A 20,259-nucleotide genomic window follows, 5' to 3' on the forward strand; every position below is an offset into this window, starting at 1 on the left:
AGTGTTTTTATTGAAAATAATTAATGACACATCTTCCCCTGTCTCCCTTAAAGAAAGACTAATTTTTCGGGACACTGTTCATGGTTTAAATATAAGGTTTTCTAAAAGAATTACGGTTCCACTTCATCATAGTGCCATGTTTCAGAGGTCATATTCTTATAATGCAGCAAATATTTTTAATAAAGTACCAACAAACCTAATTAATTTATCAATTCAATCTTTTAAAATAAAATTCAAGGAACATCTATTTAATTTGCAAATCAATGGAGATTTTTTTTAGTGGCTTTTGTTATTTGTTATTTGTGCAATTTTTCTGGCAAATTTAATGTTTGTTATGCAAGTTTCTTCTAGTTTCTTCTAATTGTAATATTTAATTAATAATTTATTGTAATTTACTAATTAATTTGCCTAAGATAATTTTTTTTTTTTTAACTACCTAATTTATTTACTGATGGTAAAGTATAGCTTCTGGTTCAGTAGAGTAGCTCTTTAAAGCTAGACTGCGCCAGTGGTTTATGCTACTTTTTTTTAATAATGTTTTTTTTTCAGCTTTTTAATAATGTTTTTTTTTCTCAGCCATGTTTATGTAATTTTAAAAATAAAAGGCATATTTATTTATTTATTTATTTATTTATTTATTTAGTAGTGTAAGTGTGTAATAAATTAGGTGACTATTTTAATGTATTGATTCTTTTAATTCACACCTAACGAAACGGAAAAACGCCTCAATATTATCAGTGCTATAATATATGTACTATTATAGGACTATTACTATTACTATTATTATTACCATACTATTACTATTACTACTATATATGTACTATTATAGTAGCTTGTTACCAGTGTGTAAACCACTGAGTAAAAGGATTCATTTATTATTTTTGAAAACTATCTAATAAACCTGATCAATTCAGGTTTGTATGCTGTCATCCTAAGCTTTAATTCCTGCGTGTGGATACGCCCTTACAGGACGTATATTGTAACTTAATGCACATGAAGGAAATATGGCTGAAAATTCTAATATGGCAGAATTGGCAGCTGATTGGAGAAAGTTGTCATTGTATTTATAATATTATCCTTAGTAAATAATCCGTAAAAAAGTAGTAAAATACTGTAAAAAGTGGTGAAGTTAATCGGTTCTGACCTTTAATTTGTAATTTGTGCTCAGGGAAATCCATGGATGTTCTAAAAAACGCCCAGGACCTGCCCAATATCCACCAACAATTTCTTGTTTGTTCATCTTGCGTTTTGGGTTGATGACAGTCCCCTCAAATTTCTAAAATTAAATTTATTTAAGTGCGAGACCGATTCTGGATAAAATACCGATTTTAGAAAAATACGGGACTTCTGCTCCGTTACCAGGTGGAAGTTTTTATGCACCCAGGAATAAAAGCCACTATTTTTTTTATTTTGACAACCATTACCTACATTACCAACTGGCATCAAGTTGTCATCTCTTTTTGAAAGTGATGTTAATATAATTGGTAAAATTTAAAGTATGTGCAACAAGAGGACTTATAGCAAATCTATAACCCGTACAGAAATATGTACGAAATTGGTTAATGACACATAGGCTTACACAGTGATATAATGTACCCCGTTAATAAAAATGATGGGAGTCCAACAAATTTTTGTATGTATGACACCCCATGTGATCCAAAAGATACTGATTATGAAAAACAGTTCTGCCCCAACAATGAGTTATCAGAACCCACAAGGACTAGGTGTGATAAATTGAGAGTGGGATCCTCTTGCCAGGCATTAAAACATGCTGTGTCAGCATTACATAGACTTGATGATTTCCATAAGGAGAAAATTGGGTCTGGGTTCTTTTCAGAAGTATTTAAGGTAAGTTCATTTTCTTATACTTTTATATTTATAAAGCTTAAGTATAAACTTTATCTTAAATCAAGAAAATCCAGATCTTTCTACTGGAAATCTGGATACCATTCTACATGAGCTCCTGTTAAATCTAAAATTAAAGAATATTTTGTGAAATCCTTGAAAGATTCGGCGTATATTATGGAGGAAATGACACTTGGGGACAGGATTTATTCAGGTTCTCAAGAGATTGCAGATGGGTTCACAAATTTTTTGAAGTCTGTGTATACCTATTAATGATAACAATTTAACATGCTTGCCTTTTAAACCCATGCCCTTTTTTGTGGTCTACTGGTCTCTGAATATGGGAATATAAAGGCCATCATCAAAATTAAAGGGAACAAGGCTATTGGTCTAGATATTACAAACATTCCAGCTTATATATTGAAGGGTTGCCATGATCATTTGTTGAATCCACTAGGATATCTTTTTAATAATATTTTCCAAACTTCAATTTATCCTGATAAGTAGAACACTATCAAAATAATTCCTATATACAAATCTGGCTCTAGAGAGTAAATTAAAAATTATTGCCCAATTACTATTATGAGCTTTATTTCTAAAGTCTTGGAATTGATTATCTTTGAACACCTATTTAATGAAATATCTGGTCACATTACTTCACATTAACATGGGTTCTTGCCCAAAAAATCAACTTTCACTAATCTTGTTTCATTCTGTCAATATGTTCATGAAGCTATTAATGGAAAATCCCAGGTTGATGTTATCTATATGGATATTGAGAAAGCATTTGATAGAGACAACATTAGACACTGTACAATCCTGAAATCCTTATTGGATTTAGATGTGTCTCCTTCTATTACTTGCCTAATTCAGTCTTATCTCAATTGTAGGTTTCAATATGTTGAAATTAAAGATTCCAAGTCATGTATCTTTAAAAATACTTCTGGTGCTCCACAGGGCTCCAATTTTGGACCACTCTTGTTTTTGGCTGGTGTGAACGGTCTGACTTGAGATATTAAAAAAGCAAGGGGATTATTGTTTTCTGGTGATTTCAAGTGTTTCCTTCAGATTCAGTTTTCATCTTTTTGATAGCTTAGTTTTGCCAATCTTGGAATATGGGTCCAGTATTTGGTCCCTCAGTACAGTATGTGGGTGGCAATGGGTGAAGGCGTTCAGAGGAAGTTTTTGAAGTGCATGTATTTTAGGAAATTTCATATATATCCCCAGAGAGGCTGTAATAATGGTTATTTGTTTCAGGTTTTTGATAGACTCTCTGAGTAAGAGAAGAATTAGAATATTTTTCTGCACTCTTTTCAAAATACTGAGATACAAAATAGATTATCTTGAGATTCTTAGTCAGTTACCTTTTGCTTTAAACAAAACACTCGCCAACCATTAGTATTTTATCTGGCTTATCCACGAACCAATCTTTATAAAAATTCTCCCATTTATAACCTTTGTGAATATTTTAACTTATTGACATTGATTCAACTAGTCTGAATCAGTTTAAAAAATGAATACTATATAAACTGAAACAGAACTGAACTGATCAGTGATGTGTTGAGTATTTGTTATTGTATTTTATTAGTGTGGGTAATTTCTGCATTATTATGTGCATTGTGTATTTGCTAATTTTTTTATCTCCTTTTATTATTTATTACAGTACTTTTTATGGTATGTTAAGTTAGTATCTATTAGTGGCCTTGTAGCTGTTCATACTTGTAACAAGTATGTGAACTTCATAATATAGATATTCTTGTTTTTGTTTTCTTATTTCAGATTTAAAGTGTATATTTAGAGTATATTTAGTATGCTGGAGTATTGCATAATAAATCATCTCATATTAGCCTAATACCTATTAACAGAAAGAGTACTTTATTTTAATAATCAAATGGGTCATTGTCATAGAAATCAGTAGTATGATTTACAAGCCACCTTATAAGTAGATCTGAATCTATAAATACGAACTAGATATATCTCTACATTTCAACTAGACATACAAAAATGAATGTAAATAAACAGTTTTTTTATGTGATATTACTGATTCAACTGAAAACATCCATTTAAAATTTTGGTGAAATGTTTTGTTAATATATTGTATATTTTATTGAGTATATTTCTTAGAAATGAGCACCAAAAACAATGCTGCAATGACATGACAATACAATAGTGATATTTTCAAGGGTTTCATTATCAGAAATATGATTAAATGATGTCATGACAGCTGATAAATTGTGGGAAAGACATCAAATTAATAAATTAACTAATTAAATTTAACTTTTTAATAATTTATCTATGGCAATTAGCAAATTACAAAATTATTTACAAACTTTGAAAGAAAGAAAGAAAGAAAGAAAGAAAATGTGCTATATTACGTAAGACAACAAAATCTTGTGTACAAGCATCCTAAAAACTAAAAAATTCCAAATTCACTTTAAATTTCAAATTTCAAACAAACATAACATCTAAAACACTTTACCATAAAATTTACACACATTATCAAAATTAATCATAACAAAGAGAAAACTGTATAGTTAACATTTTATCTAAAATATACTATAAATGAATAGTAAAATATAAAAAGCACCAAAGTATAGAAAGTATCAAGTATGTCCAAGTACTCTCAATATGATGTGTTTCATTTCAAATTTGATGTTCGGCTGTTTTTGGCTAAACAATTTATTTTTTAAGATTTTAAGGATGGACTATTTTGTCTGGGACACCCTGTATAGTATCATAATATGTATTTGATTATTCAGATTTGTAGCAAGAAATAGTAAATAAGTGAATAGGTAAATAATTGGTGATAATGGCTCTCAATTTTTAAAGAAAATAATTTATTTTCTTTTGTACATAGATTTTAGATCAAAAACTTCATATTGTTCACACTAAAAACTCATCAGTATCCTTTTTTTCGTTGACTTTAAGAACCCTTAATAATACAATAAGTAGAACAATCATGGGCCTTATAAAAGATTAGAAAAAAGATTAAATGATATTCCATAATAAAAAAATTACAATTGTCTTCCTGGCACTGTGATATACAAGCCCTGTCTTAGTGAAGATGGTCCAAAACATGATAATATAATATTTTTAGTTTCTTTAAATGTTCATGGCAAGAGAAAAAAACCGACATAGTTATTTTAAAGCATTTAAATTCTCTTGTTTTCAACACTCTCATTTTGCGAATTGCAAGATACATGATGGAGACAACTTAAGTTGAATAAAATTAAAAATTAATTAAAAGATTAAATTTAAAAAAAGTTGAGTTAAGTTTATGCCCTTTGATAAAATAAAGGTAGGCTTTGTAAAACAAACATTTTACGTTGCTAAGAAGCCGATTTTGACGTTTAAATCAACTTTTGGCTGATCCCAAGTTGCTGACAGTATTAACAAATCGAGGTATAAAGTTCGAAATATTAAATTGTACAAAACAACGGGTCTACTGCTCAAAAACCCCGAATTGGATATTAAATTAATGCTAGCATCAAAGAGACATCCTAGTAACCCAGACTCTACGAAAATTATACAATTGCTTGCATAAGGCCTATAGTCTTGGTTTCGATGAAGTTAAAGCAGATTTCTTCTTTCTTTCCATTTTTACGACTCCAGAAAATTAGGAAAAGTCAAAGCTGCTACTTTGCGAATAGTTCCCCAAGAAAAACCAAAAATTTATAGACTATATGAAGTGATTAGATCAAGCACCCTCTGAAAAATCTCACCAAGCTTATTGTATTTCTCTTAAATATTTAGTCCTTAAAATATAAAACTAATGAATTATTTCTTTTATTAGAAGAGCTAAATTTTCCAGAAATTGTCCACTATGGCTGCACATTGGTTAAGTATAAACGAGGCCGTGTTTGTTTGAACTTATACTATAGTAACTAGATTTAATAGAAATAATTTATCTCATGGAGGTGCTATGACACTGTCTGCTAACAACGCCTTCTCGGCGATAAGGACATTTGGTAATTTATTATCTGAAAAAATATTTAAATTTTCGATTTTCTACCATAAATATTATGACGTTTATACTGTTTGTAATTACAAAACACCTGATGCGGATGTACATGAATTCTGTCAAAAATTACTGAGCTTCCTAGAATCCTTGTCTTTAAAAAGTAAATTAAAACTATTTGGCAATCTCAATATTGATTTCTGTAGTGGTGCTTAAGGTTATCTGCAGACTCTTTTTGATTCCTTCGGTGTAATTATTACATATTACCACACCTACTAGAATAACTAAAACCAGTTCTACGACTCTGATCATGAAGCAGCACCAACTAAATTTTCTCTAAAATCGAAAAAAAAATGAGGCTCGCATTTTTGAAGACAAAAATGGAAAGAAAGTGCCTCAAGTTATGACTTCAAATAAAACTGACTTTATTTCAGGAGAAATGCCAACGTTTCTCCCTTTACTTAGGCCATCTTTACTGCTATTTCTGTTTAAAAGAAGATAATTTACTTTCTTTATTTTTAATTTTTAGATCTGATGATGCTCTTAATATGAGCGAAACACATGTAACCTATTGTTAGAATTAATAAATACTTTTAAGACCGAGACTTTGTGTAGTTCAATTTAGATTACCAACTAATGAGCCATCAAACGAATTACCCAGGGAAATTGGTGTGCTAATTATTGTAATGAATTGAAAATATTGTTCAATTCATTATATCGGGACTTTTGAGACCGAGACTTTGTGTTACAAGGTAGACTTAATTTTTTTTTTAAATATTTGTTTGTAATTCAGTATTTTATGGCAAAAAGATACTTAAAAAATTTTTAGTAAAAAGAAGATTTCTGACAAAGATTCAGAAGAAAAAAAGACTATAGAAAATAGACTTATAGCATGGGTCAAAGAACACAAATTCTTCGACCCAATAGAACTCCGTTATTTGGAGTCATGACGCTAGATTTGAAATATGCGTGGGTGATAGTAGGAGTCCGCTAGCCATACAGCTAGAAAAGTAAAATATTAGATGTTAAAAAACAATATTCCTGCTTTAAAATGGACGTCGAGTAGTCCAGATCTATCGCCGATTGAAACCTTGTGGCATATGATGAAGAAAAAGCTCAGATCGAATTTCGCAAGAACCGTTTCAGAATTGCGAACACCAGATGACTGTCAAACATTAGTTGGCACTACGTCAAGACGTATCAAACCAGAAATCAGTCGAAAAGGCGATATAACGCAGTGGTGATTTGCTGCTATTTGGCTTCGTTGATTTTTATTAATCGGCAGTTTTTTTTTGGATTTTCGTAACATATTTTTTCTTTGTTGCAAAATATGTCATATTTTAGGCTAATATTAAATACAAATATCATATGTTATCAGAAATACATTTTAGTTTTTAATATGTTTCCGCTAATATGAGAAATTTCATAAAAAAACGTACATTTGATAGTTAACTTCACTAAGACAGAGCTTGTATATAATAGTTTCTAACTATCTAACTTTAATATGTGGTTTTGATTTACTTTAGGTGACCCATAAAGTCACGGGTCAGGTGATGGTTCTGAAGATGAATCAGCTTAGGTCCAATCGTCGCAACATGCTGAAAGAAGTCCAGCTAATGAATCGCCTAAGTCATCCTAATATCTTAAGGTACTTATAAAAATAGAAAAGCTTGCAGTATTATTATTTTGTCGCAATATGTTTATTTGTTTAAAACCTTATTTTGTCTAAATATTTAATAGATTAATGGGGGTGTGCGTCCACGAAGGTCAGCTCCATGCCCTTACCGAATATTGCAACGGAGGTTCTTTAGATCAGCTCATTCAAAACCGAACAATTAACTTGCCTCAACAGTTACGACTCAGCTTTGCTAAAGATATGGCTTGCGGCATGGAGTATTTGCATTCTGAAAGGATATTTCACAGGGACTTGACCAGTAAGGTGAGTTATTACGGCAGGCAATCGATCGATCCGTAATATTTGTAAAATTCATATTTTTTTAGAATGTCCTCATCAAAAAATTAGAATCTGGTCATCGACAAGCTGTTATTGGTGATTTTGGACTTTCGACGTGGATACCGGACCCGGCCAGCAAAACGAAACTTTGTACGGTCGGTTCTCCATATTGGATATCGCCTGAGTGCCTTAAGGTTAGCCAAGAATTGAAATTACTCTTGATTTAAAAATAACTTCTGGTATGATTTACTTGAGGTCTTTTTTTAAACTTAGTCTTCCGATGTTTTCAATCGACTTTCATATGTATTTACGTGAAAATTGTGAAGTTATGGTATTTAATTTTCGTAGGGATTGTACTATGACGAGAGAAGTGACGTGTTTAGTTATGGCATCGTGCTATGTGAATTGATCGCCAGGGTTGAGGCTGACCCTGACCAGTTACCCAGAACTGATAACTTCGGCTTGGATTATTTAGCATTCACGGAACTGTGCGGTCCCAATGTAGTACCTGACTTTTTGAGACTCGCTTTTAGGTAAGTTAGCAATACAACAAATTATCATAGTCAGCCTAGAGGAGGTACCCTAGACTAACTGTGGTACAAGTTTCATAGGCGCAGAATAAATTTAAAGTTAATTATGATTTTTTAAACGAACCCTCTAAAAGGCAAAAAATAACATAAAAAAATTACGTTGCAACGCCGCACGGAAATTTTAAAAACGTTATACCAAAGTAAAGTACTCTTTTTCCCTCACATTTTAGTACCATAATATACAGGGCGTACCATTTAAAAAAAATCATATTTTATAGTAACTTTTTTGTGACCCACACAGTATACATAAAAATATTTTTAGTTCGTAGGTTTTTGTCAACCCTACAACTTTGCTGTAGAACTTTTTGCTCTACCTCGTATAGTTAAGGCGCTATCTTAGCCGTACACCTTGTTGGCACACCCTGTATATTCTCGTCCCCAAGAAACAAATTTTCCAGGCATTTAAACCTGTTAAATTTGTGTAGATTTATACATTATTTATAGGTTTAAAAAAAAATTGTGTTTAGTGCTGAAAAGTACGTTTATATTTCTTTTAATACAATATACTATAATGGCGAGATCCAACAACTGTTGTCACAAATTCGTATGTTATATTTCTACCTAACTACTGGTTTTAACATATTAAACAACTTAAAGATTTATACATTACTTTTCAAATAATAATGTTTTTCATTTAAATTTTCTTTGCTTCAAATTCAAAATTTAAAAAAAAAGCTTCCAATTTCTACCAAAATAAAAATTTTACTTATTTTAAATATATTATAAAATCTAATCCTAAAATAACATGAAATTAAAAAAAAAATTACTCCTCTTTAGAGTCAAATTGTGGAAAATATGTATATTGGTTTAGGTCAACTTATTCTTCGTGAATGAATTCACGGTACCTTCGGTACTCTTTATTTACTTAACTATGAATGATTATTTCGTGGATGCCAACTGGCATTCTGTACCATGGATAAAATATACAGAAAAATTATCTGTTTCCATACTTAGCTTTTAAATTGACTAGTGTTAATACAAAAACCACTCGCAAGAACTTAAAAAAAAACAAAAATGCGAAATATTTAATTTGAATCAATACTGGTTATTTCTGTTAGAACAAAATTTTGAAAACTTTCGTCCAGTGTTACCATCGTTACTGGTACCAACACCTTGTTTTGTCTGATTGATAATTAGACCTAAACGACTTTTAAATTTCTTTTGAAGCCTTTTTTTCTTGCTTTAGTGACATATTTTTCATTATGCACTCTAATGACCGAATGTAGGAATGTGAGAGTCCTCTTAAAACTGACTTTGCCTGTTTGTGATTAGGCATGTAATCTTGATATTCCAAAGTCTAATCTACGCTAATTTCTCAATCTTTATCATAAAGAGCTTGTGTTTAACAAACAAAAAAATATTTATTTTTATATTTTTATCTCAATTAGTTCTTGTTAAGTCATTTTTTCCTTTTAATTTATTTGAGTTGTCGGTATATAATTCCAACAGAACTAATCAAGATAAAAATAAGGTGGTGTCCGTGTAGTCTCCGTCAAAACTTATATTTATATAGTGAAGAAATAGTCCATACTTGGAGTAAAGTCGTAGGTTAAGGTAAAATGAACATCCTGCACTTTCCCTCCACTTATTTATTAAACATTCAGTTATTCAAAACACCCGACATGTTTCGGACACAGTGGTGTCCATCATCAGGGGATAAAAGGTTTAAAATTGGTGTTAGATATACGCCCCAGGGTTTGATTCCGTGTGTCGCTTTTTTTATTAATGCGTTATTATAAAAAACGGTGTTCGTTTTTAATCCCATTAAAAATATATTTTTTGTCTTTCTCTTTAACACGAGTCCTTATGGAAATATCCGTTAATATAAAATTTTTGAATAAGTGCGATACATCCTTTGAACATAAGGGGCTCTTAAAATTCGTTATTAAAAATTCAGGGTCGTATTTAAAAAACAAACTTGGTAATGATAGCTCAAATACGAAACGTCGGTTTAAAAATCTGACGACATCATTTTGTAAAATAGAGAAAGTAGCAATGAGAATGAGTAATTTATTTTGTTTTATCTATTCAAATTGAGTAAAAAAACAAAAATGAAATCGCGAATATTCGGTTTTCGGAATTTTTTAAATTTCAAAAGAGCGTTTTAATGAGCACCAGATTGCACCAGAACTTTGCCTCAATTTAACCTGACCTCGTAGCTCTTCTAGTTTACGAGATCACAATGGTGAGGCTCGAATTTGGGACACCCTGTATATATTGTGTATATGTTTTTATGGTTTTTATTTAGTGCTTTATCTACAAGGAACGTATATTTTTTCATATATTTTTACTTAAGCGCAAATTTAAATTTTGTACTCTTTTCACAATAATTATTCTTATTTCAGGTGTTGTACAATAGAACCAAGAAGTCGACCGACCTTCACCGAAATCAAAAACACTTTAACAGAAATTATGACCGATATGCAGATCCAGGACACGTCGTCGCGGGAATTGAGCATTAGCAGTTGCGCGGCGAAAAGTGTAGAACAACTGAACGCCGCCATCGTTCACAAATCGTCCGCACCACAACACAGAAAGAGTACGTACCGTTTGCATGTCTCTTGCTTTTTTCGTACTTGGGCTGCTGATTACTTATTTCGGACATCAGATTTTTCAGGGATACAATTTTTATTAAACTGGTTAATAATATGAATACAATGTGCAAGTTATTTGTTTTAGTAAATAATATTGATGATGTTAAGAGTGTAATTTTTTGTATGTGCGTGAGTTTGAAAGAGCTTTGGAGGCAAGGTATGAGTGATAACTGCTTTTTTTTTACATAAATTATATTTATTGAAAACATATAAACTTAGAACATTGAAAGGGTAGAATTAGCATTACCGTGAAACTATGGGTAGTTGTTTGCTTGAAACATCTCTGATGCAATGATGCCAAATGCTTATGTATAAATAGCAAAAAAACACACTTTATAATATACATATTACACATTCATTTTGACAGGTGCAAAACAATACTATTCCTCTTTAATAAAAAATGAAGCATTTTTTTTCATAAAATATGATAAGATGTCAACATTCTAAGTTAAATAAATGTAGATAACATAGGTTAGAGAAAAAGGCAACATTGCAACGCCGCCGCCGTTTTTCAACCAAAAACTAAAGAAAAAACACAGAACTTCACAAATGCCGAATGTAAACACAAAGCCTTTTGTGAAGATGACATCACCTTTTGCCTGCGGTGTTGCCATTTCAAATTTTTTAGAAGCGGTTTTAGGAATAAGAATGTTAATGTTAATAATTTTTTTTTGCTTTGAAGATGTTATTTTTGCGCTTAGAATAACATATATCTATTTCTACTTTTTATTTTTAAACCAAAGTCTAACATCAATAAGTTAAATTAAGCTTATTATATGTGTTGATATACCGGGTGTCTTAGGAAAGTGGTTCGCCCCTATAACTTTTTTAATTTTTAAGTTAAAAAAATTAAATTTGGTACGTGGGATTGGCTGGCGTATTCAGTTGTTTTCTGTCACTTCCGGTTTAACCGGAAATGATCCTAACTTTGTTATTTTAAATGGGACCCCTAACATAGTTTGATAAGGAAATTACAATCTAAGAAAAATTATACCCCATATGTCAACTTTTGACATCTAACCTCTAAATTATTTAGTTTTTTAATTTCAGCTAGAGTGCCATGAATAATTTAAAATCGTTAATTTTACATCAGGTAGTCCTAGAAAAAAAAACACTTTTTTTGTTTATGTTTTTGTTAAATCACGTCAAAAGCTCTTCAATTTATCGTTAAAAATTAGACGGTAAGGGTGAGAGTCCAACTTATAGTTAATCTTGGATTTTTAATAGATGTTACGCAAATGCTACTAAATGCTAAAAAGTCGCTACAAATTCTATTTAAAACGGAAATCAATATTAATTCACAGAAATCTTCGGTTTTCCTAAGGATATACCTAAATCTAAGGGGAAAATGGGTAAAAGCCATACACAGAGATGACTTTGAGCCCACAAACAACACCAAAGTATGTGAAGCTCATTTTCCTGAAGGTAGTATAATAAAGAGTACTTTATTATACGTTTTATTATACATATTAAGTTCAAGATTCCAACAGGTAAAATTTTTACAATAGAATTACTAAAACCACGGCTGAAACTTTTGAAACTTTTTTATATAGCGAGCCAGTTTGTGTTTTAACATCAAAATTTAAAACTCCATACTTCCCATAGTTTAGATGATTTATATGCAATACTTGAAGCAATAGACCTTACTATTATTACCCTGCCTTTGGAGGAAAATGTTACCAATAATGACAACCCCGACTGTGACTTAAATCCAAATACTGCTACCGAGACTGCGACCAATACCCTTGGCAATACTATTCTCGATCATGCCAAACCATCAAATGACATAAATAAAATGAAACGTGTGTTCGATTTTGTGTCAAACATACTAAAAAGTTTTAAAAACATTGAAGACAACAAAATAGTGCATGCTTTAGATTTTATTTGTGAACAATTAGCTTTGCTTACAACTGCAAAAGAAAGGTACAGATATTCAAGTAGTACAATAATTTTGACTTCTATAATCTATACTATTAGTCCTCATGCGTACAAGTATTTAAGAGATTATGGATCCCTAATTTTACCACATCCTCAAACTATAATGGGTATTTGTAACAAACACATGACCGATCCCCACATAGATGAAAAAAAATGTTTTAAACTTATGCCCGAAATGTGTTTAGTTTACTAAAGGATCATGAGAGATTTGTGACACTACTTTTTGATGAAATTCATATTGACCCTTACATGGACTATAAAGGTGGTAATATCACTGGAACATCAGTCAATAATAAGTCTCTAGCTTCCTCGGCATTTACTTTTATGATTACAAGTGTGTGTTCCAGCTTTAAGGAAGTAGTTCATATAGCTCCCATCTCCAAAATTACATCAGACATACTTCATAATTTTATTAAGACAATTATTGAAAATTTAGAGGAGATTGGGTACATAGTTTTTTAATAGTGTGATAATAATGCTATTAACGGGAAAGTCATTAGTCATTTTTCAACTGCAGACCAACTTAGCATTGTTTATCCTCATCCCATAGATAATCAGAGACCATTATTTTACCTATTTGACACAGTTCACTTACTTAAATGTGTATTAACTCTAAACCAGACCAAAAATTTTATTTTCCTGATTTTGACACCTCAAAGAAAAAATGTGCTTCTTTTTCTGCAATTAAAAAATTACATGAACTGGAGTATACCTAAGCTTTTTAAGCTTTTAAAGTCAATATATGTATTTATGTGTATATAATAACATTTTTTACTACTTGATGGTATAAAAAAATAAAAAATACCTAAATACATATGTTGAATTTTGGCGCAGATGTAGGGGAGTTGGGAGTCTGCATTTAATATTACACCATAATATTTAACCTGACATTCAACCAGAACTAAAACGTACCTTTGAATCTTTCCTGAACTCTGATGAACCTGATATTAGCATATGAAATCCCTTGGTTTTTAAAAATCGGTGGCCCACATCGATGACGTCACGCGCCAAGCACTAAGGCCTTGTCTTTGAGTGGGTATTGGTTATAGCCGAAAATACGATTTTGCAAACTTTAGACGCATCTAGGAAAGCTGTAAAAAAACAAAAGACATTCAATTATATTTTTCTAGGACTACTTGATGTAAAATTAATGATTTTAAATTATTCATGGCACTCTAGATTGAAATATAAAAAATTATATAATTTAAAGGTTAGGTGTCAAAAGTTGACGTATGTGGTATCACTTTTCTTAGAATGTCATTTTCTATCAAAATATGTCAAAAAAATTGGGGGATTCTATTTAAAATAAAAAAGTTGGGGTCATTTCCGGCTAAACCAGAAGTAACAGAAACAACTGAATACGTCAACCAATCCCAATTTGGGTGCTCACCGACGTACCAAATTTCATTTTTTTAACTTAAAAATTAAAAAAGTTTTAGGGGCGAACCACTTTCTAAGACACCCGGTATAGCTGAAAATTTCCTCTTTTGAAAATGCGTGTAAATTTGACCACAGAGAATCGATGAATATGTTTGTAAACAAAACACCCCTCTTACCCCTGTGCACATTTCGAACTTAAATAATGTTGTTTACTAATTCTAGCCTTTCAATGTTCTAAGCATATAAACAAAAGTACAAAATGTGTGTATTGATGCAATTTGCGATAGCATTTCTCAGTAATTTGAGGCGCAGATTAGTTAACACGGATCATGGATTGGATTTGCAATTGTAAATTTAGCCACTGCAATTTTCAATTCAGTGTTCCATAACAACAGTCCAAAACATCAAGTCTTGTAACAACTGGTCATATACAGGGTGTCCGAAAAGTCAACGATAATACTGAAGAGGCTGATGGAGCAACTCATAAGCACCTAGAAAAACATAAAATGACCTTAGTAAAAAATCGATGGTTTTCGAGATATTGGCACTTTAGTGGAAGTCACCAAAATCCTACTCTTGGATCAGATTTTCGATTGTCACGCCTTAAAAATAGATATTTTTTAGAATCTCTTTTTAGCTATGCAACACTAAATAGCCATTTTACTGATCAAAGACAAACATTAAACTAAACGGCCAAAAAATTTAATAAGAAATCTATTCTAAAATAAAGTATTAAGACTTATTTTTATTTTTTTAACTTTGAATTTGACCGCTCATACTGGACCAAAAAAGTTGTACGGCAACCTGGCTAATACCTAAAACTTTGCTCATTTAATCTACTTTTTAAAATTACCTAAATGTTTTTTTAACAGTTTACTATTATTGTGTTATAGTAAAAAATAACCCTAATTCACCTTATGATATCATTGTAAAAAAATTAAACAAATTTTTAAGTTATGTTTAAAATGTTTTTATTTAACTTAAAAATTAAAAAAATCAAGAGCGAAGGTAATTCTTATCACCATAGCAATAAACAACAAACATTTTTGGAATTTAGTTTGTTTACAGTATTCCGTGAACTAACTACTTTTTTGCTTGTATCCTAACGTTTCTGTTACCTTTTGCTTTAGATTTGTTTTTGAGTTCATTTTCCTGTGGACTGTGTTCTTTGAGCTGTTTGTTTTATTGGTTAATCATTTATTATGCCCTTGCCGCCCAAAAATCTGCAAACATGCATCTCATTTATGGTGAATGCAGAGAAAATGCTCTAGCAGCATCTAATCTTTATCAAGAAAGATATCCGAATTTGGCCCGATATCCTGACTATCGTGTATTTATTAATGTTCACCGCTCATATTCCGAAGGCAGAATGCCTCATGCTCCTGTTCGAGAGGGAAGACCTCGTATTGATTATGTTGATCAAGTTTTAGAAGAAATTGAAAATGATCCGACTTCTTCGGCACAAGCAATCGAAAGAAGAACAGGGATACCGAAATCGGTAGTAAACGATATCACTAGACGATTTCAATATCACCCTTATCATGTTCAACGAGTGCAAAGCCTACTGCCTCGAGACGACGAACCACGCCTACAATTTTGCCGCAGAATGTTGCAAAAAAAATGAAGAGGATCCGAATTTTTTAAATAATATACTGTAGTCGGATGAGAGTACATTCAAAAAGGATGGCTTTATGAACATGCACAATTTGCACACTTATGCGTTGGAAAATCCCCACTTTATTCGAGAAGAAAGGTCACAGTACCGATTTAAAGTAAACTTGTGGACCGGTATCTTAAACGGACGTGTAATTGGCCCATTCGAATTACCAGAAAATTTGAACTGGCAGGCTTATTTAGATTTTTGTCGAAACAATCTACCAATTCTTTTTGAAGATGTTCCTTTGGCCAGTCGCCGAATAATGTGGTTCCAAAATGATGGTTGCCCGGCATATTATGCCCATGAAGTTCGTCGGTATTTAAACCAAACATACCCCAACAGATGGATCGGCCGACTTCCGTCCAATTTTATGGCCTCCCAGGTCTCCAGACCTAAACCCTGTAGTATAACAAACCCAGGTTCGTCCATAAAGAATGGATGAGATAAGTTTTGTTTTTAATAAATAAGAAAAAGGTCGAACGAGAAAAAAAATAATAAGAAACCAATACTCTCCCTACGTTGTGTTTTGTAACAGAATCACTCTCTCTTTTACTTATCTCGGATGCGCTTGACAAGACAAAATTAGGGAAATTTGAATTATTAGGATGGTATTAAAGAAAATGCAGTCTTGATAATACACCTACTTAGTTTATTTATGTAAAAAAATAATGCGGTACTCAGCCTGGAATTCACGAGGGGAAAGAGCACGGCAGACAAACCCTCGATCTCAATTCCCTAAAAATCGAATCATGCTGAGTAATAAGTTCTTCCTTCGGTTACAACAAAAAAAAATAAAGATAATTTATTTACTGTTCCTTTCTAATTCCTCATACATACTATTCATTTAAAACTGAAGAGAGTTGGGTTAGTTATCCAGCCATCACTAGAAGGTACTGAGGTCCCATACGGGAGGCTACCCAGCTATGAGTTGAATAGTTGAGTCAATATTCTAGGTATTATCACAGATAGACGGACAAATTCGCGAAACATATATTTATTTATCTGTGGTATGATTTACGTCTGAATATTCACTCAGTCAGGGTCGAAATTTTTAGTTAGATCCAACAAGGCTCTAGCTTACTTTTGAAACACACAAATAATAAAAAAAACTAATTTCGAAAATATACCTAAAATTCAGTAAATAAATTATCTCAGTCGATCACTTTAAATATTAATTTTCTCTTCAGCATGAAACAATTTTAGATAAATACATGCATAAGTTATTTCCTCCTATTCACGCAAAATATAAAATTTATAAGCATTAATAAAAATATATATATATTCATTGCCAATAAAAAAAAACAAACTAATAAGTTTTAAATTTACTAACCTGTGGAAAATCTTCAGAAAACCACTTCAACACAATTTAAATACGATTCAATAAATTTTTTTAAAGTAGTACCTTCGATGGCTGGGTTTTACTTTCTGCCGTTCCCTCACCACGCGACCGAAACATCTCCGGAAAGCAACGCCCAGAAATGCTAACACAAACAACCCTCGGCGCATGATAAGGGCTGTCGTTATACAATCAAAAAAATGAAAAAAGATTTTCGACAAAAGGCGACGCGACATGCTGAATCCCAAATCCAAACGAATATAAAATACTACACATATATTTTAAAAATAGGTGGTTTTCTTCAACCCCCTCGATTTTTTTTACTGGGGTTGCATAAAAGAAAAGGTTTATAGAAGACCAATAAATAATATTGCTGAATTACGGCAGCGAATAAATGATGCAGCCCAAGATCTTAATGCTGCGAGGAATGCAAGATGGATTAATAGGTCATTTATTAAAAGATGCCACGCCTGCATTCGCGTTGGTGGTAGACAGTTCGAACATATTATTTGATTTTTAATTTTTTTTTAAGTTAAATAAAAAGATTTTTTGAACATAACATAATTATAAATTTATTATAATTATATTAGGTAGATGAGTTTTATCTTTCACTCTATCACAATAACAGTAAAGCTTTTTTTAAAACATATTGGGTAATGTTAAAATTAAATTAAATGGGCAAACTTTTTAAGGTATTAGCCGGGTTGCCGTACAATTTTTCGGTCCAGTATGAGCGGTCAAATTCAAAGTTTAAAAAATAAAAATAAGTAATACTTTATTTTAGAATAGATTTCTTATTAATTTTTTTGGCGGTTTAGTTTAATGTTTGTCTTTGATCAGTAAAATGGCTATTCAGTGTTGCATAAGTAAAAAGGGATTCTAAAAAATATCTATTTTTAAGGCGTGACAATCGAAAATCTGATCCAAGAGTAGGATTTTGGTGACTTCCACTAAAGTGCCAACATCTCGAAAACCATCGATTTTTTACTAAGGTCATTTTATGTTTTTCTGGGTGCTTATGAGTTGCTCCATCAGCCCCTTCAGTATTATCGTTGACTTTCCGGACACCCTGTATAAAATATTGGTAAGCTCTCGACTTGTGAAGATAAGAACCCGCGATCCGTAGTGCTGCAATAGTTAAATATTTGTGATTTTTTAGATATGCATGAACTATTTGGATGTAATTTAAACTTAGTTTTATGGGAAATAAGTAAATAAGTATACAATTCATTTAAAACTCAATAAAGCCTTTCTTTTTCAGTTGTACACAGACGGTCACTGTCCGAAGACAACTCGATCTTATGTCCTTCGCGGTATATCTCTCCGAGCGACAAGGCGCGTCACCACGCGTTCACCATGTGCAAGCAGGATCCTCATTACACCCCACGAACCACAAATCCTTTCGCGGCCCTCATTCAATTCCACGGCGTTAAAAAACTGTTGGGCAACTTCTCGTCGTGCTGCGAACTTCCCTCGCCGTTTGTCACCGCGTCCACTTCGGACGCACCCAAGTCTTTACCCGGCTCACCTACGGCCGCCAGAAAAACCGGTAAAAACAAGAGTAACTCTTTCGCACATCCGCTTTATAAAGGCGGATCCGGAAGTAACTTGTCGGAGATTTTTTGCCAAAACGAGACTCCATCGGCGCATTTAAGGCGAAGAGGATCATGCGAATCCGGTTTTTATTCGAGTATCGGCGAGTGTCTTTCGCCGAGTAGCTTATGGGACAGCGGCACTGCCGTTAGTTCCTTACGTTCTTTGGACGAAATAGAACCGGCGGAACTTCAAGCGTTTTGCAAACGAGCTTCGTCAATTTACACGGATAGTAGCGAGGATATTTCCAGTTTGACCGGATCGGAGGCGTTTGCTGAATTAAAACCGAATATTTCAACCATCGTGGAGTATTTTGAGAAAAAGGGGGGGTCCTTAAGGCATCCGCTGGCAAAAACTGGATCGTTGCTTAGCTCCCGGATTGCTACTCTGCGAAGGAATTTGGAAAAACAAAATTCAGTCGCCTCGGGATCTGGGTTACACTTTGTGAATCAGAGGTCCAAGTGTTCGCGTTTGGTGATTTGCGACGGTGCTGTAAAGTCAAAGTTGCAACTGTTTGATAAAAAGTGAAAAATTAATTGTTTTTTTTTTAAACTGTTTTTGGTTGTTGTATCATATTAATCTACTTTGAGATTTGGTTCTTATTAGGTTTTAATTGAGAATTTTTCTTATTGAGTTAGAGGTACGGTTACGTTAAAGAATCATTTAGTCAAACGAATACGCTTCTGCATATTTATGAATTATTGAAACATACAATGGATGGATTTATACAAAAGACGCTGTCTTCTATCGGTCTCTAAAATCACACTTAATTTAAAGTATCTTATTTTAGACGCGAGTCGGTCCTGAATTTATTTAATTTTTTTAAAGTGAACCTTCTCAAGTTTATTTAACTTAAGGCGAGAATTTTTTATTTAGGTTATGCCAGCCCAAACTAAGAAAGTTTCATTTAAGAAAAAGATTGCCTCAAATCCGCAGTTTCACATAAATATTTATTTAAAATTACAGTTGCATGTTTCGCCCAGCCATTGAATTATGAAATCTATAAATAGCTCTTATCATATCTTGGAAAATATAGGGGAAAATCCCGTACCTTGAGCCGATTTTTTTTTAAACCGTGTAGCTTGAAACCTATGCGAAAATAATTTATGACCTTTCTATAATATTTATAAACTACTTTTTTGCTGTAAAATAAAAACTATATTTTTCCCTTTGTTTATTAGGATTTAATTTTTATGTGCAATTCGGCTCAATGTACAGCATCGTTGATACCTTGACCCAACGGTATTGTACCTTAAGCCGTACCATAAAAAAAGTAAAAACATATAATTTAAATCGTTTATTTAGATCATTGATCAAAAAAACTAAAAGAATAACCACGAGAAAACTAAAAATAAGTAGTAAAACTCTTTGAAAATCCTTGAAACTATTCAACTGTAAGAGATTAAAAACACCA

The 20,259-nt window shown here is 32.1% G+C and overlaps 1 protein-coding gene across 1 annotated transcript; it reads left to right on the forward strand.

Annotated features, from left to right (window-relative positions):
- The first annotated feature begins 1,029 nt into the window (after positions 1-1,029).
- On the forward strand, positions 1,030-19,901 carry LOC126736269 (dual specificity testis-specific protein kinase 2). The gene is made up of 7 exons (XM_050440550.1): positions 1,030-1,848; positions 7,330-7,451; positions 7,544-7,742; positions 7,805-7,951; positions 8,106-8,290; positions 10,693-10,886; positions 18,514-19,901. Exons 1-7 carry the CDS (start codon positions 1,591-1,593, stop codon positions 19,371-19,373), a joined length of 1,965 nt encoding a protein of 654 aa, XP_050296507.1. The 5' UTR covers positions 1,030-1,590; the 3' UTR covers positions 19,374-19,901.
- Positions 19,902-20,259: the final 358 nt, after the last annotated feature.

Source organism: Anthonomus grandis, chromosome 1 (assembly GCF_022605725.1).
Source record: "Anthonomus grandis grandis chromosome 1, icAntGran1.3, whole genome shotgun sequence".
In the NCBI taxonomy this organism is placed as follows: Eukaryota; Metazoa; Arthropoda; class Insecta; order Coleoptera; family Curculionidae; genus Anthonomus; species Anthonomus grandis.